The 25,716-nt window shown below is 35.5% G+C and overlaps 1 protein-coding gene across 1 annotated transcript in view; it reads right to left on the bottom strand.

Moving 5' to 3' along the window:
* The window catches only part of LOC150106979 (uncharacterized), a 102,209-nt gene that overhangs the window by 7,211 nt on the left and 69,282 nt on the right, over positions 1–25,716 (bottom strand). The window contains exons 9-11 of the mRNA XM_090393526.1: positions 13,158–13,312; positions 10,927–11,169; positions 7,792–7,988 (exon numbers count right to left, since the gene is read on the bottom strand). Coding sequence (XP_090249652.1) covers positions 7,792–7,988; positions 10,927–11,169; positions 13,158–13,312 — 595 coding nt within the window. The remainder of the gene's footprint in view (positions 1–7,791; positions 7,989–10,926; positions 11,170–13,157; positions 13,313–25,716) is intronic.

Below are 25,716 nucleotides of genomic sequence, written 5' to 3'. Positions count from 1 at the left end.
GTCAATCCATTTCTTTCTTGGTCTTCCTCTGCTAGGCTCTTCTTTAATTCTACCATTTAATAATATGTTTGGTAGTATTTCTGAGTTCATTCTTGAAACATGTCCGAACCAGCTTAGTGGGCTCTTTTTTTAGTGCTGCAACTATGCAGAGAAGAACCGTAACTTTAAACTTAAGTTTTTCTCTGATTTTTTCATTTGTTTTTCTTTCTGTCCAGTTTGTTCTATTGATTTTTGTTAGGCATTTCATTTCGAAAGCATCGAGTTTATCAGTTTCTTTTTTCTCAAGATCCAGCATTCTGAGCCATAGAGTACTGTGGAATTATCATTGTTTTATATATCTTTAATCTGAGTTCTTTGCTTAATCTTTTATTGTTCCATATTTTTTGTAGTCTGCTTTTGTTATCCATCCATTATTGATTATGTCTTTTATGGTTTCGAAATCAGTCTAGATCTTCAGTGATCATTGATTCTAGGTAATTGAACTGCTTTACTTGTTCTGTATTATTGTTTACTATTTTCATATTTTCATATTTGTTACTTGTTGGATGCATCTTGGTCGGGATATTTTCTCATTTTTCTTGGCTGTCTCTAGTGATAATTATGTCCTCTGCATCTCCATACATTACGTTTTTACATATTACTTTATACATTACACATTCTTTTTGATTTATCCATAATGTACTGGTAGGCTTATCTCCAGACTTCATTTAATTAAATAAACGCGTGTTCCAGTTCTTTTGGCGATGTTGCTATTAGTATAATATCATCAGCCACTCCTAAATTGCTTAAGTATTCTCCATCAATATTCAGTCCTCTTTTCTCCCAGTTTAATTTTCTCATAGCATATTGAATTAATGTAGAAAATAGTTTGGGTGACACAGAGTATCCCTCTCTAACTCATCTTTTTACTGTTATTCCTCTTTCTTTTCATTTCAAATTGATTACTGATGAACCTCTCTCATACAGGGTGTTCGGGATAAATTTGACAGTTTCGTAAGGAAAAAGAAAATCTTCTTTGTATCTATTAAATTTAATGAATTGACAAAAAAACATTACAAGCAGAGTTAATTACAATACTATCAACAAGATTTACTCAAAATAACCACCATTAGCATCGATCACAGCTTCAATTCTGCTTCGGAACCTCGAACAAGCTGATGCTACAGTCTCCCTGGGAAGGCCAGCAAAAACTGTTTTAATTTTATCCATTAACTGGGCTTTTGTATTACTGGAAGTGCGATTGGTGTCTTTTTCAACTGCGCCCCATACAAAATAATCCATGGGGTTAAGGTCTGGGGAGTTTGGAGGCCAAACATTTGGACTGGTGAAGTCGTAGAAATTTTCAGACAACCATTTTTGACTTTTCCCAGAGGTGTGGCAAGGGGCCAAATCCTGCTGCCATACATACGGCCTACCATTGGCTACCCTTGTTATCCAGGGCTTGACTACAGTTAGCAACTCCACGAACAAAGCCCGAATTCCAATGCCAGGGTTCTTCAACACCTGTTCCTGCAGATTTGCGAGGAATTCTGCTGTACGAATGCAATCAGATCGTCTGCTAGGGATGTTTCTTCTTGCTACATCCTCGTAGTCACCATTGCAAGTCTCTAGTTCATGCCTGATTGTTTTTACTGTATTCAGGGAGCATTGGGCAGCAGTCGTAATATCCTTATTTTGATGGCGGGCACGAATCATCATGATACAAGTTATTCTCTTCCATGATTCAGGTGGGTTCCAGCTATCCATCCTTTCTGACATCTTGTATATGAATGAAGAAGGGTCCAAACTTTTAAATGAAGAGAAGTGTGTGTTAATACATGTAACTTACGGAAAAATATAATTAATTATAAATATGTCAAATTTATCCCGAACACCCTGTATATGTGTGAAATAATATGATAATATAAATATCATCTATTCCTATATGTTTTAAAGCTTAATGTATTTTATACACATCTATTATGTCTAAGGCCTTTTCATAATCTATAAAAAACAGAGAAATTGGTATGTTATATTCTTTTTTTTTCATTACTTGATTTAAGGCTTGTAAATGATTCAAAGTTGAGAAGGATGTTCTAAAAGCTGCCTGCTCTTTTGTTGATGAAAATTTAATTTAGAAATACACTTTTATTAATACAGACCAGTATTTTACAAATAAACATTTATTAAAACCTACCAGTTTCGCCAGCAAACTGTCTGGCTTTTTCAAGGTATTACGGAGATATGAAAGTAAATGCAAATTAAAAGGAACATAAAAAACGTTGTAAACCAAACTAGTATCTATGGTTACACGTTTCGCGTGACAGAGATGGCTTATTGTTCTTATTCATTATCACGCATGCGCGTTTGTTGTAGACTTGCAATGTGATTACTGGCCAGCTGCAGTTCAGATTGACTGAGAGAGAGGATCAAGTTTTTCCACGAACTGTTGAGAATTATACCCTGATTTCTGTTGAGGTTTCCGCCGGTTATTAGTATACTATTGTGGCTTCCTTAAAAACACGATGCCTGTAGTCGTCATCGAGATATGGCATGGAGCTGTTTTGCCAATCTATCGTGTGGTTAGACGTGCAGAAATGATATGCTAAGCCGGAAGAAATGCTTCTGTTGTGGTTTACGTCAGCCACATGTTCTTTTTGTCTAATTTCTAAACTTCGTCAAGTTTGTCCAATGTAGGCAAGACCACAGGAGCAGGGAATGTAATATACTCCTGGATATTTGTAGAAAGGAACTTTATCTTTTGGAGATCCTAAAACTTGTCTGATGTTGGTGGTTGGTTTGAAGACCACTCTGATGTTGTTGGCTCTTAGTATTCTTGCTATTTGATAAGAAATTGACTTGATGAAAGGTATCACTACAGTAGAAACGTGCTGACGGTGGGATTCTTCTTGTCTGGGGTTGTCATTGTATAGATATTTTTTGATGATGTTTTGAGGGTATCCATTTTGTGATAATGTGTTGGCTATTAGTGAGAGTTCATTCTGTGTATCCTCCTCTTCTGATATAAACTTTTTGGCACTATGTTTCAACATGTGGATAATACTCAGTTTGTGTGACTTGTGATGGTTTGAAGTATAGTGAAGATATCTTCCAGTATCTGTGGGCTTTCTGTAAATGGATAATTGGACACTGTTAGGTTGTTTTTTTATCAAAATATCTAAAAAATGTAGTTGGTTGTTGTTTTCTACTTCCAGAGTGAATTTTATCTTGCTATCTATTGAGTTGATTTTATCCACAAACGATTTAAGGTTGTCAAAGCTGTCTTGCCATATGATGAATATATCATCCACATATCTCCACCATGTAGATGGTTTCGGAGAGATTGCAGAGAGAATTTCTTTTTCAAGTTTTTCCATGAAAAGGTCTGCACAAGATGGTGATAGTGGGCTTCCCATTGCTAGGCCTTCTAATTGTTGGTATATGGTGTTGTTAACTTTGAAAAAATTAGATTGAAGGCAGTGTCTAAACATCTGTGTGATGTCTAGAGGAAAGAGGTCTTGGATGATGTTTATTACCTCGTCTACTGGAACATTGGTAAAAAGGGATACAACATCTAGGCTGGCTAGCATGTCAGTTGGTGCAATCGTAATGGCTTGGAGTTTATTTACAAAATGTTGACTATTCTTGATATAGGATTCTGATGATCGTATTTTATTATTTAATAAGTGTGCAAGATGTTTTGCCAAAAAGTAGGTTGGTAATGATCTTCCATCAACTATTGGACGGAGAGGTATATCCTGTTTATGTATTGAGGTGTTCCATATAGTCTTGGGGTGATAGGATGTGAGGATTTTAGTGTTCTCTTCACTTCTTCTGGTCAACTGTTACAATTTCTGATTAGTTGGTTTGTTTCATTATGATTTTTAATTGTGGGGTCTCTGTCTAGGATTTTATAAGTTGAGGTGTCTGATAGTAATACGTTTAACTTATCATAATAATCTGTAGAGTTGAGGATAACTGTAGAATTTCCTTTATCAGCTTTTGTAATAATGATATCTTTATTTTTCTTCAAGTTGAAAATTGCCTTTCTTTCATAAGGAGACATGTTGAGAACAGGTTGTTTTGCTTTGGCTAGGATTATTGTACTTTTGAATCTAATAGTGTCTGCAACGTTTTTTGGTAGTGGATATAGGCCTTTTTCAATTCCACACATAAAATCCATTTTAGGAATGTTTTTGGGTGTAATCGCGAAATTAAAACCTTTTTTTAGAATATCAGATTCATTTCTTGTGAGGTTATGATTTGACAAATTGAAAATCACTTTGCCATCCGGGAGATTGTTTTGTGTCCGATATTTTTTCTTGTAAAGTTCGTTGAATTTCCTAATTTGTTTATCCTAATAAAGTTTGAAAGATTTTTCGTAATTGCGTTGTATCATTTGGTCTAGTTGATTCCATATTGTGTATTCTACGTTGTTGGAAATTTCATCAAATAACTTGCGGCAATTACTATCACTTTTATTAAGTTCGTATCTCGTGTGTTGTATCCTTTCTCTAACAAGCGCTAATGAAGTGCGAAGATTAATTTTTTTAGCTGATATAAAGTTGATATGACCTCTGATTATAAGGAACTTAGGAATTATGGAGAATTCCCTGCACCGTTTAAGGAACGTTAAGTGGTTCAAAAGTTTGGCTTTTCTGCATTTTTCTCTTTCCATACACCGAACTTTGTGTTTCATTAAACTATTCAAGGTATACATTTTTGGTCGTTTTTTATAGATAGAAATACACTTTTATTAATACAGACCAGTATTTTACAAATAAACATTTATTAAAACCTACCAGTTTCGCCAGCAAACTGTCTGGCTTTCTCAAGGTATTACGGAGATATAAAAGTAAATGCAAATTAAAAGGAACATAAAAAACGTTGTAAACCAAACTAGTATCTATGGTTACACGTTTCGCGTGACAGAGATGGCTTATTGTTCTTATTCATTATCACGCATGCGCGTTTGTTGTAGACTTGCAATGTGATTACTGGCCAGCTGCAGTTCAGATTGACTGAGAGAGAGGATCAAGTTTTTCCACGAACTGTTGAGAATTATACCCTGATTTCTGTTGAGGTTTCCGCCGGTTATTAGTATACTATTGTGGCTTCCTTAAAAACACGATGCCTGTAGTCGTCATCGAGATATGGCATGGAGCTGTTTTGCCAATCTATCGTGTGGTTAGACGTGCAGAAATGATGTGCTAAGCCGGAAGAAATGCTTCTGTTGTGGTTTACGTCACCCACATGTTCTTTTTGTCTAATTTCTAAACATCGTGAAGTTTGTCCAATGTAGGCAAGACCACAGGAGCAGGGAATGTAATATACTCCTGGATATTTGTAGAAAGGAACTTTATCTTTTGGAGATCCTAAAACTTGTTTGGTGTTGGTGGTTGGTTTGAAGACCACTCTGATGTTGTTGGCTCTTAGTATTCTTGCTATTTGATAAGAAATTGACTTGATGAAAGGTATCACTACAGTAGAAACGTGCTGACGGTGGGATTCTTCTTGTCTGGGGTTGTCATTGTATAGATATTTTTTGATGATGTTTTGAGGGTATCCATTTTGTGATAATGTGTTGGCTATTAGTGAGAGTTCATTCTGTGTATCCTCCTCTTCTGATATAAACTTTTGGCTCTATGTTTCAACAAAGCAAAACAACCTGTTCTCAACATGTCTCCTTCAATCTAATTTCTTCAAAGTTAACAACACCATATACCAACAATTAGAAGGCCTAGCAATGGGAAGCCCACTATCACCATCTTGTGCAGACCTTTTCATGGAAAAACTTGAAAAAGAAATTCTCTCTGCAATCTCTCCGAAACCATCTACATGGTGGAGATATGTGGATGATATATTCATCATATGGCAAGACAGCTTTGACAACCTTAAATCGTTTGTGGATAAAATCAACTCAATACATAGCAAGATAAAATTCACTCTGGAAGTAGAAAACAACAACCAACTACATTTTTTAGATATTTTGATAAAAAAACAACCTAACAGTGTCCAATTATCCATTTACAGAAAGCCAACAGATACTGGAAGATATCTTCACTATACTTCAAACCATCACAAGTCACACAAACTGAGTATTATCCACATGTTGAAACATAGTGCCAAAAAGTTTATATCAGAAGAGGAGGATACACAGAATGAACTCTCACTAATAGCCAACAGATTATCACAAAATGGATACCCTCAAAACATCATCAAAAAATATCTATACAATGACAACCCCAGACAAGAAGAATCCCACCGTCAGCACGTTTCTACTGTAGTGATACCTTTCATCAAGTCAATTTCTTATCAAATAGCAAGAATACTAAGAGCCAACAACATCAGAGTGGTCTTCAAACCAACCACCAACATCAGACAAGTTTTAGGATCTCCAAAAGATAAAGTTCCTTTCTACAAATATCCAGGAGTATATTACATTCCCTGCTCCTGTGGTCTTGCCTACATTGGACAAACTTGACGAAGTTTAGAAATTAGACAAAAAGAACATGTGGCTGACGTAAACCACAACAGAAGCATTTCTTCCGGCTTAGCATATCATTTCTGCACGTCTAACCACACGATAGATTGGCAAAACAGCTCCATGCCATATCTCGATGACGACTACAGGCATCGTGTTTTTAAGGAAGCCACAATAGTACTAATAACCGGCGGAAACCTCAACAGAAATCAGGGTATAATTCTCAACAGTTCGTGGAAAAACTTGATCCTCTCTCTCAGTCAATCTGAACTGCAGCTGGCCAGTAATCACATTGCAAGTCTACAACAAACGCGCATGCGTGATAATGAATAAGAACAATAAGCCATCTCTGTCACGCGAAACGTGTAACCATAGATACTAGTTTGGTTTACAACGTTTTTTATGTTCCTTTTGATTTGCATTTACTTTCATATCTCCGTAATACCTTGAAAAAGCCAGACAGTTTGCTGGCGAAACTGGTAGGTTTTAATAAATGTTTATTTGTAAAATACTGGTCTGTATTAATAAAAGTGTATTTCTATCTATAAAAACGACCAAAAATGTATACCTTGAAAATTTAATTTATTGTTTATTCTGTCATCCATAATTATTCCAAACAGTTTATAAAAAGGACCGGTGCTAAGGGTATAGGTCTAGAATTTCTTATGTTAGTTTTATCAATTTTCTTTATCACCTATATTCATTTCTTAATAGGATCTCACCTGTTTTATTCTTCTTTATCTCTATGATACAAATTTTGTTCACACGGTAATTTTACATTCCTTCTATTCTTCTGGCTCACTTGAAATTTCATCAGGTTTATTTCTGGCTTAAACCAAGAGAAAGTACAATTTATTCTGCTGGGTCCATTAATGCTAGCCCTTCCTCGTTCGTTCAGTATTCAGTGGATACCTGCTAATGGGACTCACCACTTGAAGGTGAGCATTGGACATTAGGTCAGAAGCCCCAGTTGTTCAGTATCTCTTACAGGAGATGAGGAGGTCTTCCAAATTAACTGCCTTTGACACTTTTACGTGACCCCACGTATATATTCGGTTAAATGTATAATAACTTTACTTTGTCTTTAAAGAATAATATTTGTAACAGAAGATAACGAAGGATGAGTATTTTCAAAAAGTTATTTTTTATTTTTTTATATTTCAAACATTTTATATTTAAAGTTTTTGTTTTGGATATGCATACAGATTACAGCGGTTCATCGAATTTATGCCATTTTTCGTAGACTTACGTTTCTTGATGTAAGAATAATTAATAAAAATAATAATGACTTTCAACTAATCAGTTTGTTTTAATCATAAATAACCTACTTGTCCTAATTTTGCATACATGATGGCTTTAGAAATTCGAAAGTGGCGTCTCACGTGCCTGAAAGTGACACCCTCAAAATCACAGATCACAATTCCACCGTAGAGCTGACTAAGTTCAAAACATATTCCCCACTCTAACATTATGACGCCTGCTCTATCCCCAACATCAAGAGGAACATCATCGGGGTCGACGTTACCTGAAAACACACAAAGGAAATTAGGAGAAAAATAAAACTGCCAGATATTCGCCAACACTTTAAATAATATTGATAAATTAATAATTAAAAAATGAAAAAGGGCATTTTCCTTTAAATATCTTAAATAACTTTAAAATAATTTTAAAGTTGTAGAATCGCTGGTAATATAAAGGAAGGGGCTTGAGTAAGGTATTGAGGAGTTATACGAGTATCAGAGAAGTGGGCACAACTGGTTGTACGACTTATAGAAACAGATGATTTCTTATATTTCTTTACTAATGTCAGAAGTATTCGAAATAAGGAAACGAACTTGTTGCGCTGACTGAGTTTATTTGTCGCAAAATTGTTGGTATTTGCCAGATATGGTTAGACGAGGGAGACTTCCCGAGAGGAATTGAGATGAACGGATATGATATTTTTCGTGAAGATAGACAGGTAAGAAAGGGAGGAGGGAGGAGCACTATTGATGGTAGCAGATGAGTTGTGCCCATCTAAGGCGGATTTGCTAGGTACAAATAGTGGTCACGCTTTTAAGGCAGTATGGTGTGAGGTGGAGGTGTCAGGATTAAATATTTAGTTTGCTGTTGCTATAGTCGGGTTAATGTGGAAGGTGATGAGAAGCAAATGTATGGGCAAATTCGCCTGATTATCAAGAACGTGATCGTTATTGGTGACTTTAATTATGGTAATGCAGATTGGATGGATGAGGCTGTATCTGCAAAGTATGAATTTCTGGAGATTTTGAGAGGCAATTACCTTAGGCAGTACGTAACAGAGGGTTAACGAGGATCAAGGTTATCGGACTTGATCATCTCAACAGATGATATCATCATAAATGGGGTGACAAATCTTCTACCATTAGCTAAGAGTGACCATGAGTTAATCACTGGAAGGGGGACTACCCAGAAGAAGACTTCTGTTAGAACGGGATATATCTGGAATTATAAGATGGCTGGAAAATATGAAAATAAGGATACAGCTTGCAGTAATTACTTGAGAAACTAGATATCGATGTTGCTTGGGCCCTAATAAAGAACTATCAAGTGGAGCTAATATTAGAATGCTTTCCAAAGTGAAAGAGATTAAATAGAGCAGGTGTGAAATGGATGAATTAAGATATAAAGTATGCAATCTGGAAGAAGAAGAAGAAAAAAAATTATTTCACCATGCGTTTAGAGGTAATGTTCCGGAGGGACTTAACAACAATATTTACATATCTTTCTAACATGAATCTTGCACTGGATCAAGTTGCAAAGGAGAGGAAAGAGGGCAAAATTGTTCTGATTCGTGAGGGAGGTGATAAGAGTAAGGCTTTGCATTACAGGGCGGTCTGTGTGGCTGGAGTTGTAGTTAAAATGCTGCAGAGGTTAATTAGGATCAAGATTCAGAATTGGGTTGACAATAGGAAAATACTCTTTAATGGTCAGCATAGGATTGTTAAAGTAAGACCGTGTTTTAGCAATATTTACTTACTTATTATCATAAAGTGATAAATGCATTGGATAAGGGTGATATAATACACAGTAATATATTTGATGTTGCAAAGGCCTTTAATAAGTTACCACGCAATAATCTGGCAGATAAATGCAACGGATGGGATTAGATAGTAAATTAGTGCGCTGAATTAGGGATCTGATAGGTATCAGCGAGTTGTCTATGGAGGAGCGATATCCCAGAAGAGGAATGTTACTAGTGATGTATCCAAAGGATCTGTTTTGAGTTCGTTGCTCTTTAATTTCTATATAAATGATATTTGGAGCGGTCTGAATGAATATGAAGTTCTTTGAAGATGATGCATAGTTTGGGGAGAACTATCAGGAGTAGGGTGAATGCCATGGCTTGGCAAGAGGAATTGAATGCACTGGCTGAATGGGTAAATGAATATGGTTGCCATTTTATTGTTGCAAAGTGTAATGTTTTGAAATTTGGAGAGCAAAGATGGAATGTAGACTACAGAATCGATGAAAATATCTTGGAAGAGGTAGAAGAGATAAGAGTTCTAGAAATGATTGTGGACAACGACCTAAAATTTCGAGGAGATATTGCTAAAGTAGAGAGAATAGAATAGTGAATAATGGAAATGATGCGGAGGACATTGACTTGTAGAAGTAAGGATGTTATGGTTCTATTGTTTAAGACTATGATCAGACCACGTACAAATTATTGTGCAATGATTTCTTCACCAGGTTTGAAAAAAGGTGAAGATCTATTGCATAGGATCCAGAGACGATTAAGATGGTTTCTAGTTTGTAGAATGTCGGGTATGAAGAGATATTGAGAAAATGCATTTTTCAGAAACTTATGGATAGGAAGAGGAGAAAAGGATATGATTGACGCATAAGTTGTTAAAGGCTTATTATCTGATTAACGTGGAAGAGGTTTTGCACAGAATGGGTAGATAGAAACCGAACAAAAGTCATCCTTGGAAGCTGTATAAGAAGAGTGTAAGCAAGGTTTAAGGGGCAGGTTTTAGCATGGACAGTGATTAGTGTTTGGAATGTATTTCTTCCTGAGAATGTGATGAGTGTGGAGACAGCGAACATATTTAATTCTCTATATGACAAACTGTGTGTGTGTGTGTGTGTGTGTGTGTGTGTGTGTGTGTGTGTGTGTGTGTGTGTGTGTGTGTGTGTGTGTGTGTGTGTGTGTGTGTGTGTGTGTGTGTGTGTGTGTGTGTGTGTGTGTGTGTGTGTGTGTGTGTGAGAGAGAGAGAGAGAGAGAGAGAGAGAGAGACTGGGACCTAATGCGATGAATCATTTCACTCCATGGAGGTATGATAATAATAATAATAATAATAATAATAATAATAATAAAGCAGAAACATACGTGTCGTGTAAATTATCTTATGTCAATATTATTTTTCTTTTCGTATTCCTAGAACATCCACCAATACAGTATAAGTTCTAGTTCTAAATAGTATCATAGGAAAAATAAGTACCTGGTCGCAAAATACCCACAGATTCCCCTCCTGGAGTTCTATAAGGCAATGTAATTAAACAATTTGTCCACAGTATTGAAGGAATTGTTGAAATATCTTCCGGGTTGCAGTATTTGGAATGCTTTCGACGATATTTGTAGTAGTTCTTGATCATCGTGCATGCTCGCGAGACATCGAACTTCTTTGCACGAAGGAACTTCAGGAGAAACTTGGGATCTGTGTCCGGAGCGTAATTTTTATCTTCTGAAAAAAGGAACATTCACAATATATTACTAATGAGTATTGAATTATGCTACTTTAATACGCAAAATAATCAATCAACAAATAAACTAATATGGTGTACAGTTTGATGATACCGCTTTTAATAATAAAACACACACAGCACATAATGTGTCACCTGACGTGCTAATCTCATTAATATTGTAGTGACAACACAATAATGCGCATAGCTCATTTCTTCTGTGTTGTTGTTATTGAAAATTGTTCAAATCCTTGCGTACTTTGTACTTTTGTTACGATGAGGCAGAATCGAAATCGCTTCGGCCAGTTTCTTAATTCCTCTCGGTACCTGTTAGAGAAGACGAAAGCAACTACATCGACTTATCAGATTACACTGCACAAGATGTGATGTGATGTCGTTACCTTCTGGGTTCTATCTTTCTCATCTGTTTTCCTCGTTCTATATAATCTATTAGTCCTGTTTATTTAAACTCCTGTTTACTTAAACATTAACGAATTTAGATAAAAGCGATCACTCACTTCCAGCTTATGAAGGAATGGAAAACGAAATAAAAATGCTTCATATATGTAAACAGAACCTCCGTAGCTCAGTCAGTATAGATGAAGTCCTTCGGTCGAAGAGATCTAGGTTCGATTCCCATCAGTGACCCTTTATCTGGTCTCTTTCGAAGAAAGGTGAGTTAGCTGGACTCATAGTGAGATAAAGGGATACTCCTGGAATAAGGAGTAACCAACTTACTCCGTAGGTTTTTCGGTTCAGTTCGGTAAAAGGGTAGGTCTATGCGTGAGCAGAAATTACGATGGGATAGGATCCTCAAGGAGTGAAATAATTCATTTTCAGCAGCATGCTTGTCAAGGATTTAGGCCTAGCGTGGCCTGTTCCGGCCTTAAAAGTCATCGTTTGAATCTCTCTTAAGAGGACGTCCCGCTTTTCCTAGTGGTTTGTAATTTAAGGCTTGTTTTGGTAATCTTTCTCTTTTCGTTCTTTCAAAGTGTTCCGTCCATTTATGTTTATGTTTTTTAATTTTTTCTATTACTGATTCCTGGTTTAATTCTTTCGTAATTTCTTCGTGTGATCAAATAGAGTATACTTTGCAGTTTTTCTTATAAACTTCATTTCAGCTGTTCTTGATATTTGCTTGTCATTTTGTTTTTGTTCGGAAATATAACGACCAGCCTTTTAGAATTAGAAATTAGCAGAGTTAAGTGCGAAAAGGAGATAGAAGTTGCACCACGAACCAATGTTAGAACACACAATGATTTGAAACAAAATATACATAAATCGAATATCTCCAAAAATATTAAAGACATTAGATAATTTACAAAAAATAAGCCCAAAAATGTGAATTATAATTTTCGCTTTTGGGACCCGAAAATTCAGTCCAAATCCTGATTTTTATATTATCCATGAAAGCTTTCTACTTTCACATTTATAGCATTCCTATGAGCAACATGATGTTGTAATCCTATTTGTATATTAATCCAATAGGATAGGGATTAGAAATAAGTAAAATAAGGATTAGAACATCTAGAAACCTAAACACGGAATCTTTTCAAAGCACGTGAGTTCTACAGTAAGTATTTTATATCCCTGTAGTATGACAGTCTCATACTACCGGGATATAAAATTCATCTACTAATCGAAAACAATCATCCTGATCTTTTAGTGGGATTTGTGTAAGTGTGGCTTGCTGGTAGTAGAATGGAGTATTTAAAATGGACCGTTTAAGAGGCAATTTGGCTGCAGTAGCATATTTTACTCTTTCTTTATTAATAATAATAATAATAAATTATGCTTAATATGGCTGTGTGATATATACATTATGTGTTTGTTTATGACAATTAATTCAAGGAATAAAGATCATATTATTATTAATTTTAATATTCAATCATGATAATCATTTAGTATTTGACAATGGAATGAATTTGGGACGTAAACATTTCGTTGTTTATTTATTTCTCCAATTTAATGAAAGCTATCTTTTGCTTACCCAATAACATTTCTTTGAGCTGTTCTACATAGGAGTCCCTTGTTTCGGGATTTTCGTTGAGTATAGTCGCTGCCTTTTCCACATCTGCATGGGTCAGTTCATCGTCGAAAAGCCTGTAGGATACATCGGAAGGTTCCAGCAAACTGGGACTCATTCTAGTAAAGTATTAACATGAAAATGAAATACGTAATTGCAACAAATAAAATATCATAGATGTGATTGACAAAATTGAGAATATCGCAACTAAATCTAAAAGCAGCGGATCACTTCGAACGATGGTTACTTCCTTTATCTTGATTTGTCTGCAAGTTTCAAACTTGCTATAGCAAAACAACTGAAACAATACAGACATAGACTGTATAAACATTCACTGATCGTGTGCGGATGAACTTAATCATTGCTGATGTTTTTATTTCTAAATGCCTTTTCCTTCTTATATGTACTAAAAACACTAATATAGAGAATTTTAGGATGAAATAATAAAGGGTTTATGAATCAGATAAACCACTTAATATTTTATGCGGGAGTACTTCCTCTCGCCACGAGAAAGAAAGATAGACTAAAAGTGAGAGAGATTTTAGTCTTTCTCCGATCTAACCATAGACAAGAATTGCTCGGAATTACTATCTTTGAGTCAATAGCCCAAACTACGATTAAATACATATTGAGGAAAACAACGACTTTGAATCTCGCAATACATTGTTCAAGGGAGAATTTCTTCTAAAGGAAAACACTTTACCACTAAAAATAATTATTTTTAAAAAATAATTGAAGGGAGAGAAAAAGAAAAACAAAATAGTGGTTAAACATTTTGTTATTACTACCCTTCAACACGCCCTTGCTAATATTTTAATTCAAGATATATGTAAAACGGTGTAAGGTTTCAGGTTAATGCATACAACAGGGACAATCAATTAAGCAATAAATTATACAAGTTTGTGAAGATGATATGGTGCGTCACAAAGGAGATATCACACGAATTTCGTTTATAAAAACATTGGAGTTTATAGAGATTTTTAATGAATGGTATTAGAAGCCAGCAGAATTAAATTGTAATCCAATAATTTACCAAAAGGAATGTTATCAATGAATATTCAATTAAAATTTAAGTAGTTTCTCAGTAACAAACAATTTTCACAAATTAATAACCATAATAGCAAAACATTATAATTCGGTATTTCAAGACAGGCTATTTTTTTTTTTTTTTTTTATTAAGGACTAGCACAATGAAATTAATAGGGTGATCAAAATTAAAGAATCTCTTTTTAAGGACTTGTGGAGCGTCACTCACTGATCGAAATGCTTCAAAACTTTGCAGGAATACATTGTGAGTCATGCAGAAGCAATATCTGAGAAAAAAGGTAGTTCCAACAATCAACACCAAGGGACACTGTATGATGTACCAATGTGGATGTAGTTTTTTTTTTTTCAGTGTGTGTGTGTGAGTGTAAGAAGGAGAAACGGGACTGAAGCATACATTTACTTTACCCAGACTAAAAAAGAAACAACTGTTGAAAAAGTATAGTAAATTTAGTTTAATCCTTTATCCAAGTGTGAGCAAACAAAGTTTGCGCCTGAAAGTATCTTCAGGACTGGGGTAAGGTGGTACAACACCAGGCAACTCGTTGCAAAGGTGGAGCAAGCTACTAACAACTCCTGTCTCAGTATCTCCTATAATGCAAAACACATCTCCTTGCGGATATGTCTAATGTTATGCATTAAGGGAAGGGCCACAACCCAGACTAGTTTCGACCTTTATTGAGGTCTCTTCAGTGGGAGCCAGGCCGAAGTGGAGATACCAGGCAGAAGCATTAGCAGGTCATCTCTACCTATAGGAGTTGCCAAAAGGTGTGCCAAAAGGTTGGTATCTTGATCCACCTTTGCAAAGAGTGTCCTGGTGTTGTACCACCTTACCCCAGTCCTGAAGATACTTTCAGGCGCAAACTTTGTTTGCTCACACTTGGATAAAGGATTAAACTAAATTTACTATACTCTAACCAAGTGAAAAATAAAATTTCAACATCTTTCTCTAAATCCAGAGTAATTTCTTAAAAAAGGGTGGCACACCATTTGGCAATTCCTATATGTAAAGATGACCTGCTAATGCTTCTGCCTGGTATCTCAACTTGGGCCTGGCTCCCACTGAGGAGACCTCAATAAAGGTCGAAACTAGTCTGGGTTGCCCTTCCCTTAATGCATAACATTAGACATATCCGCAAGGAGATGTGTTTGTTGTTGGTAGCTTGCTCCACCTTTGCAACGAGTTGTCCTGGTGTTGTACCACCTTACTCCAGTCCTGAAGATACTTTCAGGCGCAAACTTTGCTTGCTCACACTTGGATAAAGGATTAAACTAAATTTACTATACTCTAACCAAGTGAAAAATAAAATTTCAACATGTTGAAAAAAGTGTCTAGAGAAAGAGGCTGTAGTGGACAAATATGTGCGAAGATTTAACAAAGAAATGGCTCTCATCCGAGAAGTTCAAGAAGGTCGTATTCTCAGATGAGAGCCATTTCTTTGTCTAAGGAGAGCGAGTACCTTATGTTCGCAAATCAGCGGCTGAGAAGACTTCTCCCGTTCACCTTCAACAAGCTTCTAAACGCTGAGCTAAAAAGATATTCTGGAGTTGTTTTACACATGACGGCCCAGGATCACTTGTGTCTGTTGATGGTATGATGAAAAGTGACCAATACATAAAATATTGGAGAAAGCAATTGTCCCACAGATTCAGAAAGACAAAGAACTGATCTTCCAAAAGGATCTAGCTCAATGCCACACGTATAAATTATTAGGTAAAGTTGGAGTTTAATGTTTGCACTTTTTTTTTCTGAAATTAAAACTTTCTTTTAAAATGTGAGTGTTCGGATTAATTTTTCGCTGCCGTTTCTAAATATCCCAGTTTTACATCATATGCCACTAATAGCCAATATCTGGACTCTGTTGGTTTATATTTCTGAAGGAAACTACGTTGCTTCCGGAAAGAAAATCAGCTTCCCTCCATCCCAAGGATACATTATGAAGCCAGCTGTTTTCTTCTTCTGTGGTTCAAACGGCCCCTCCGTTCAATGCAACCTTCGAATCCGTTTTAGATATTAGCAATACAATGAAATATTAGATATTTCGCTTTATTGCATTATCTATCATTCCTAAAGGTTTCTGTATAATGTAATAATTGCTGCTATTGCATCAGAAATTTTTTGGCGAAATTTTGATGCTAAAATCGCTATGACTCGTTGCATGCATATAACACCTCATACAAAAAGTGGGATTCCAGCTTGGAATAGAGAAGGCTATTCCACTCGCCAAATAGCTAAAATGGTGGAGTCCTGTAGTCAATCTACTGTGGTAAGGCTGTTATCGAAAATAAAGGAATCCTCTGAAAGGATTAAGCGGACAGGAAGAAAACCATTGTCTACACAATCTTAAGATCGATTTGGAAAGCGGCTCTGCCTCAAAAATCGCCGTACCTAGTCCAGATAACTGAAACAAAACCGGGAAGAACAAACAGATGTGGGCAAGCTCTGTAACTGGCAAGAGATGACTCATTCGACAGGGTGATCTGATAGCGAGGAGCCTGAAAATAAGCCTTTGTTAACCAAAACAAATGAGATTAGCTCGGACAAATTTGCGCTAAGAGCATACCAAATGGACCTCTGATCAGTGAAAAAAAGTAATTTTTTCTAAGAAGGAAAAGGTTACAGCATCTACCGTGGCCTGGAAACAGCCCAGATCTCAATTCCATTGAGAATTTGTGATACGAAATAGAGACTGAAATACACAAGAAGAAATCCATAGTTCCATACCCTTCGGGTATGGAACTATGGATTGACAGTTGCATCCATCAGGAAACTGAATTTGTCAATGCCTCGCCCATGCCAAGCTGTAATAAAGTGAACAAAAGGACCCACGAAGTATTAAACAGCAAAAAGTGAATTATTATCTTTAAATGGTAATAATATAAAAATGTTAGTCTAGTTGAACTGAAGTTTGATACCGGTATTTGTTTTTCCAGTGAAAGTATCACTTTCCACTCCATTTTGAAATATTTGCAAATTTGTCGTTTGTTGTCATTTCCTAATAAAAGAGCCAAAGATTAATGAAAAATAAAAATATTATATTACCTTCTTCATTATTTGTGACAATTATTGTGTTATTATTCTTTTTCAAATAGGCATTCAAATTTAATTAACAAAAACATGGTTACAGCAGGTGATGAGGTTTCGATGAACATAAGGGATGTTAACACTCGGAGATTAAATTATATAAATATATTGGAGACAAAAGATGCAAGCTTTCAAGAAATTAGGATAACCGATTTGATAATTTCTTGCGGTGCCCACCCTAAATGGGCGGATGCCTCCCAGAGATAATTAGCATTTTCCAGTTACCCGTATGTGTAATTTTTATAGTGTACTAAGTGATTTTTTCCCTCTGAATTACTGGTTGAATCAGTGTCAAGGTTACCTTATTTACAATTACAGAAAATGTGATTTTCATAGTGTTAAACGAACTGATGCCAGTAACCGAACAGACAAAAATAACAGCGCATTTTCTTTGAAGAAAAAAATAGATCTAAAGAAGATCAAACTTCTAAGAGTTTTGGTTCACTTGCGAAAACAAAATATTTGTATTATAAGTAAGCAAATAAGCACATAAAATACTTTACTCCGAGTTCACCTTGTTTGCGTCAGTTTACCTTGATGAATTTATCTTTATCATAGAAATCAGATAAAACCTGTTTTTCTGTGTTTCACAAGTCTTTCCTTGGTCAAGTCGGCTCAGATAATTCCTCTTGCTGAATGAAAATGCGAATTTCTTCCTAAGAGCACCAAAGCATTGCGCATACTGATGATCATTTAGCCTTGAGACAAGCTAGTTCGCTACAAAATAAGTTTACTTCCAGAATTATAACTACCTTCTTTACAGAACTTTACCTACTTTATCGGATAAGAAATCTGATAAAACGAATACATATTTGACACTGAATGTTAATTATATTATTTTCCTGAGAGTAAAATGTTTTTCCTCCGAAACATGGATTTTTAATATGGTCAAAGAATGCAAGCTTTGGCATGTATATTAGACAACACACATTGTACTCGTATTAACTACCGACTATCTAGTATCATTAGTTAGTAAAATACTTGGCATTGAAAGTCCATCGAGCCCAAACCGGTTACGAACAAGAAGGCAACAAATAAATGTTCACTCTATCATAGGTGAGAATGCGTTCACCATGAAGGTGTACTTTTGTGGGAATTTATACAAACGGGAAAAGCTTTATTACGCAGTAATTAGTAATCCAGTAAGTCATTATGAAAGCTAGCTAATTAGCCTAAGAAAATGCCAAAATGCATAGCTGTGTTGACAAATACGAATATTTTTGTGTGCTAATAAACCTGTGGTGGTTGTTCATTCATTTCTCAGCATATCATTCAAGAAAAGGGATGGGAGAGTTTAAAAATACTAAAAGCGCACCCCCTTTTTTTTAATCTAATTTCTTATTTACCATATGAAAGGGAATTTATTTTTACAAGCAAAGGGAATTATTTAAAAATGTAGCATCGGAGGTTGTGCCCCAAAACGAGTGATTGAGGATAAAAATTAAAATTACTTTTTTCCCCATTTGCACACTGTTTCACTTCAGTTTTGAAATTTTCTTCCTGATTCGTTTAATGTTTACTAAAATAATAAATTTAGCTTAATCCTTTATCCAAGTGTAAGCAAACAAAGTTTGCGCCTGAAAATATCTTCACGACTGAGGTAAGGTGGTGCAACACCAGGCAACTCCGAGCAAAAGGTGGACCAAGCTCTCTTCACTCCTTGTCTCAGTATTTCCCATAATGCAAAGCACTTCTCCTTGTGGACATGTATACTGTTATGTATTAAGGGAAGGGCCACTACCCAGACCGGTTTCAACCTTTATCGAGGTCTCGTCAGTGGGAGGCAGAACTACCTTACCCCAGTCCTGAAGATATTTTCAGGCGCAAACTTTGTTTGCTTACACTTGGATAAAGGATTAAACTAAACTTATTATAGTCTAACCAAGTGAAAAATAAACTTCCAAAATGTTTACTAAACTTTAGAATTAAGATAAATTACTATTCGTTCGCGTGGAAATGAAGGAACAAAAATTCATAAAAAATAAATAATAAAACTGAGCAATTGAGGATATCAATATTTCTTGAAAGCGATATAACTGATATTCGCAGTTCTGCATATGTCGTAGGAAAAATCATATATGTTTAATGAAACATATTTAAAAATTAACTTGAATTAAATTTAAAAAATTAAACTGCAAATCATCAGTTATTAAATATAAATTAAACACGAGAGCTACGTCATTCTTCCATGGAAAATACAATTCCATCACAGCAGGAGAAGAATGTTTACTTCTGATCCATGGAATATTTATGAAAACATTTAGCCTTTCAGCTAAAAGTGATAAACAAGGTTGAAGGATTTCATCCCATATAACATAAAACAAGGCATGGCATTTATCATTCACGCCAGTATCGTGGTCCATTAATACGAGATTAGCCTAGCTTTCAATTTTTCCAATCGCAGTGTACACAACCTCAACTAACCTTGCACTTCGGCACTTTTCAGTTGCCTCTTCATTTCTGAACAAACAGCACCAACGCATTCAAATTAGCTTCACACACCCATTCAAAGTCAGCGGTATTTATTCGACGTGATCCTTATGTTTTAATACATAAAAATAAGAATTCCTACAGGAGAATACAAGACGTTAACAGAAGGAAATTCCAACTGACAAAACTAAACAAAACCAAGCCTGATATATTAGGAGATTATCTTACTATTTAACTCTCTTCCAGTTTTTTTTTGTTTGTTATTATACTTTATAAAAAGTCCACATATTTCAGCTCTTCACTGTTATATACACAGATTGAATACAAAAGTATCCAAAATTCTCTGAAATAGTTAACACCCCCAATTGGTTTCTGTTTGGTCCATGATCTCTTTAATCCTGACCTGCAGAATTTTTGAAGGGCCATTATATAATGTTAGAGTAAATATCATGAAATCTTCACCCTTTGTCTTGCCAGTCATCCACTCATACTGATATGCAAAATCTGAATAGACACTCATAATGAAATACTTCATTAAACGTCTTTGCTTCTGCATTTAATTACAGACTCAATCTTGTCATACATTGCACAGTATGAATAATATATACCCCGGATAGCATGATTTAAATCAAACAGAAAACAATTTCTGCAACTTAACAGTTTCTCGTTTTGCTACAGGAAAATTCAGGATCTGAAGTGCGAATCACTCGACAGTGAGCGGACCTTGGTTTAGTATGAATAACTTCCGATGCAACTCAGAGTATCAAGCCTGTTAAATCTTTCTAGTCTCCGGCTGGCTTTCCAATTACACTAAATTAATATTCTGAACTTCGGATACGATAGACACAGTTACCTCCATATTAAATTCTGAATTCAAAATTATTCGACACAATAAATTGTTATGTAATGTTATCCTTGTCTAGAACATCATTCTATATTGCTAGAGCAGAACCAAATATAGAACTTATGTTGTTAAATATTTTACTAGTTTTTACCACTAAAAGACTGCGACCGAAACCACACTTCAGACGATTCTATGCTGTAGTGTGAATTTCCTTTGATCTTTTCTCCCTCCTCTTGTTGCTTACTTATTATATTTCCCTCCAGAATCTGTAGAGAAATTTTCCATTCATTGTCAGCTGCAACTCTGAGCGTTCCATAAATTTTATTTTCCATTTCCATAGATTTTCAACAGCTGATTTTAATTTCAATTCTGTTTAGCTATTTTATTGCCCAGGATATTTTAATATTCACAGCATATGAAATGCCTGTAGTCGGTCTGTGGTGCATTTGTCGTAGATCCAACCATCGCATCCATAATTCATCTCCAGCATTTTGTTTTATCACGATTTAGTTCTAGGAAAGAATTCAGTCAAATTCTTGTTCAAGTTCTTTACTAATGATCAATTATTTAAATCTACCTCGATTAAACTTGCTTACAAGAAGTTCTGCCACAAAATAATGATAACACGAGACATTTAATGCCTCTCGCATGCATGACAAGCATGAAGCAAACTTTGTAAAATATGTCCTGGTTTATGGATATAAAGAAGGGTTATTAACTGCTATAGCATTATTTATTATGAATTTAGATTAAATGCTTTTTTGCTGGATATGTATACAAGAAGAATTTATACATTCTTTCCTTACGTATAGAAGAAATTAGAACAACGATAAAATGTTGTGTCAAGAATATAAGGCGCTATGAAAATAGTTCCTACTAGGAAGACAGCGTAAACATAACGTGTTCTTGACGAAAAAAAAAACATTTCTGTCACTGTTGGATATAATACTTGGTTTTATGAAAATACTTTGTTAAACGTAATGGACAAACACTCCTCTTTTTATTCCAAAACGTTTTCGGGAAGAAACTCACAAGGAAGGAAAATTTATTGGATATTATATTAGGGAATTAATATTAAACGATGAAGAATTCGAAAAGAGTAAATGAAATATAGGAAATCGTTCCAAGATATTTGATAAGGAGTTTTAAGGGAAACAAAACCTACCTGAATGAATCACCGAGTGGACTCCTATCCTCTCGACCCCTGAAAGGTTTTTGTTCGAATCCTTTCGTGGGCGTGGATGTTTATGATTATCTTTAGGAGAGACGACCCCCGTTTTACCTACTGAACACAACAGATGACTTGAAAAAGTAATAAATTGGATTCTAGAGCAGAGCTACCAGATTATATAATATAACCCTTAGAACAACGACATACAAACCTTCGGGGACGAGATTTTTTTATACTTCAGTTTTACTCGGAATTCTTTTCTGAAAACATTACTACTGTGAGGATGAGCAGGGAGAGAGTTGTTTCACCAGTATATTAATGTTGTGGAAATAACTATATCAAGGAGGCTCAAATTCTACGATAATAGGAAATTAATTTCTCCAAACAGACGAAACTAAGAGGGGTGGGGGTCTTTGCCGTGAAGTGCTTACATTCGTAAATAACGCACTTAAAATTACTTACAAATTTAAAGTACTTATAATATTTTGTTTATTTCTTTTTTCTTATTGTAAATGTAGAACTACCAAACAACATACCAAGATACCACATAATAACTTATATTCCCTCAATTCCTCTTTTTTAATTAACTAACCTTCCAATTATACTGTAGATATCACTTCTGCTCTTGGTAATTCAAATCATAAACTTTCATATTTTTCTACCGAACATCCTTTATTCAGACACACTTTTTGTCCTGATTAAATTTTGTCCTGCTTTGATTAGAAAGTCGAAATAATTCTCATTGGAATAATGGACTTCATTCTCATTCTACGAACCCCTATCATTGTCCAAGTATTGATTCTTGAATAACTGTGTCAAAGCAATTCGTGAAAATAATTCTGCATATCTCAAGTGGTTAGAGACAAAAACGAAATCCACGCAGCCTATTCTATTTAAATAGAATATCTAATATAATATTTAATTATATTATTTAAATAGAAGCTATTATCTGATTAGTTCCACCACCTTTTTTCTGAAAATATAATGGAGAAGGCTGCCAATAGGAAACCTTTTGCTGCCCAGACTTCCCTTAATCAGCTACCAGCAATATGGATTTTGCAGCGTTCGATCTGAGTTCACTTCGCAAGCATTATTCAACCTTGTTCACGAGTTATAGATTCTGTTCTAGATTTAGATTTACGATTACTATGGCCGTGCTAAGGATTAATCGTGAGGAAAAACGAGCTCACAACACACACACACAATTTCGAGCACCTATAACCACTAATAACGGTAACGGTTATAACCGTTACCGTTATTAGTGGTTATAGGTGCTCGAAATTGTGTGTGTGTGTTGTGAGCTCGTTTTTCCTCACGATTAATCCTTAGCACGGCCATAGTAATCGTAAATCTAAATCTAGAACAGAATCTATAACTCGTATGTATTCGAGTTTCAACCACATGCATCGGCTGCCGCAATTTGTTTCTATTTGTATCGCACGAGCCTCCGTAGCTCAGTCGGTACAGACGAAGCCTTTTTGTTCGGAAACACACCTGGGTTCGATCCCCATCTATGATGTGAGGGACCTATATCTGGTCTCTTTCGACTAAAGGTAAGTCAGCTGATCTCATACGGGGGCGGTGGGTTTTTTCACCCAGAAACTCGAGTTTTTCTTCCCTCAAAACTGTCAAATCGGCTCCGTGAACACACACGGATCTATATCAAAAATGCCTACAGATGTCCCTCATTGGAGGGTATAACCTCAACTGGTCCTAAGGCGACGGATTGGGAAAACTGAGGGACCCATGCATGACAAACACCAACAACATTTGTATCGCACAGTTTTTATTCGCCCTACTATGGAGTGAGATAAATCCGAAACTGGAAATTTGACAGCAGAAGATCATCTTCGCTTTTTATGACTAAATGGTGTATACAAGTTTGAAACACCTGGTTCTTTAAAACACATTCATTAAAACGTAAAAGCTGATTTCAAACGATCCTCTTGTTATTATTGTTATTCAGAAGCATTCTGCAGAGTCTCAGATGGAGGCCATTCCACAATGCAGTCTACCAATATACATCCATCTTATTCATTAAATATTTGTCTATTTTAACCAGAAGGTTAGCATATATTGCAATAGAAATCTACCACCTCAAGAGATTTTTTTTCAACCGAACTCTTCTTCACTTAAAAAAAAATTACAAAAAAAATTCTGTAACGCTTGTGGAAGTTTTTAGGACAAGAGTCGAACTCGATATTTCCATGAAGAACGGCATGCAGCTTTGCTCTTCAGACTGCGATAGCGCAGTCGGAGGGACGCTATGTACTCGTATATTTTTTATAACACAATAACTACTTAATATACAGCTACATTTTTCGTATTTTAATAAAAAAATTTTAGAAATTTAAAAATATTTTTTATTTTTATGATATATGTGCACATGTTATTGTTACTCTTCTATGAATACAGTTCCCATCTATTCAATGGATATATTTAGACTTAAGTTCGAGATTATATCGTGAGTGGTCAGTGTAATTTAGTGCTCGTGTAAAATTATTATTATTATTATTATCATCGTCATCTGAGACCTCCAGGGAGTCAAGGACTCATCGAGGGAGACGATAAATCATTTAAGACGTTCTCATACCTTCACTTAAATTCATTCACACTAGATGCACTCACTACTCCTAAGGGCAAACTAATCTACTTACTCACTGCTCTCTGGGAGAAAAACCTCAGCTCTTACCCTTTCATCAATGTGAACGCACTTAACTTTAATGGATGTCCCAGTGTTCTCTCCCCATCTTCCATATAGAAAACATTTCTTCAGATGATATTCTGTAACACCCATTTAGAAATTTATAGAATGCTATCATGTCACTTATCTTTCTCATGTTAACCAGGAGTCTGTAATCCACATACTCAATCTTAATCTAAATCCCATAATCCAGATATAATCTTTGTAACTATTCTTCGAACCCTTTCCACAGCTTCTTTATCCCTTGAAATCAGGGAGACCAAATCTGCGCACAATCATCCAGGTGTGGTCTTAACAAAGCCTTATAAAGATGCAAAATGACTTCCTTATCCTTACATATCAAGGTTCGCTTCAACATCGCAATTATCATCTGAGTTGTATTTGCAAATTTTTGATATGTGACCTTTGAATTTAAAATTCTTATCCACTAATACGCCAAGATCCCTTGCCTCCTCAGTTTCTTGTAGCATAACCTGGCTTATATAATAAAATATTCCCCTGGAACTCTAATCACATCAAAGTGCATAACATTACACCCACTAACTTTAAAGTGATAGCCATTTTCGTTTGTCCAAATTTCCAGCATATTCAAATCATTTTGTAAGTACTGAATATCAGTAGCATATCAGATTGCTCTACCTATTTTCGCATCATCGGCAAACAATTGCACATCTGATGTTATAACCTGCATGAAGTTATCAATGTATAAATTGAAGAATAATGGCCCAAGGACAGAACCCTAAGGTAACACCACTAGTCACCTTAAATCTGGCATATTCACGCCAACTGCATACACTTTTGATATCTGTCTGTCAACCATTCGCTCATCCCAGTCAAGCCAGGTCTTTCGCAATACCCCACCATATATTTCATTCTGTTAACCTCCACTTCACTCCAGATACACTCAAACTAACACCCACACCATATCATCTCTTTTTTTCTTAAACTTTAAATGACTTACCCTGTTGCACATCCATTTCAAGAGTTCATATTCCATTCCCATGTTCTCCAGTTTATGCAACAGTCTTTCATGCGGTATCTTATCAGATGTCTTTGAAAAATCCAACATTATTATATTGAATCCATTCCCTTTATCCAACTCAGCCGTAATTTTGTTATAAAATATGAGCAAATTGCTGAAACATGACATTCTTTTAGTAAACCCATGCTGATCCTTTCAGAGTATAGTATGTTTTTCTACCCGTTTATGTATGCGAGCTCTTACCAACTTCTCTAAAATATTCA

The sequence above is a fragment of the Typopeltis vanoorti genome, chromosome 5, assembly GCF_054136105.1.
Source record: "Typopeltis vanoorti isolate ZY-2024b chromosome 5, IOZ_Tvanoo_1.0, whole genome shotgun sequence".
In the NCBI taxonomy this organism is placed as follows: Eukaryota; Metazoa; Arthropoda; class Arachnida; order Uropygi; family Thelyphonidae; genus Typopeltis; species Typopeltis vanoorti.
This window is presented reverse-complemented; position numbering and strand designations above follow the sequence as displayed.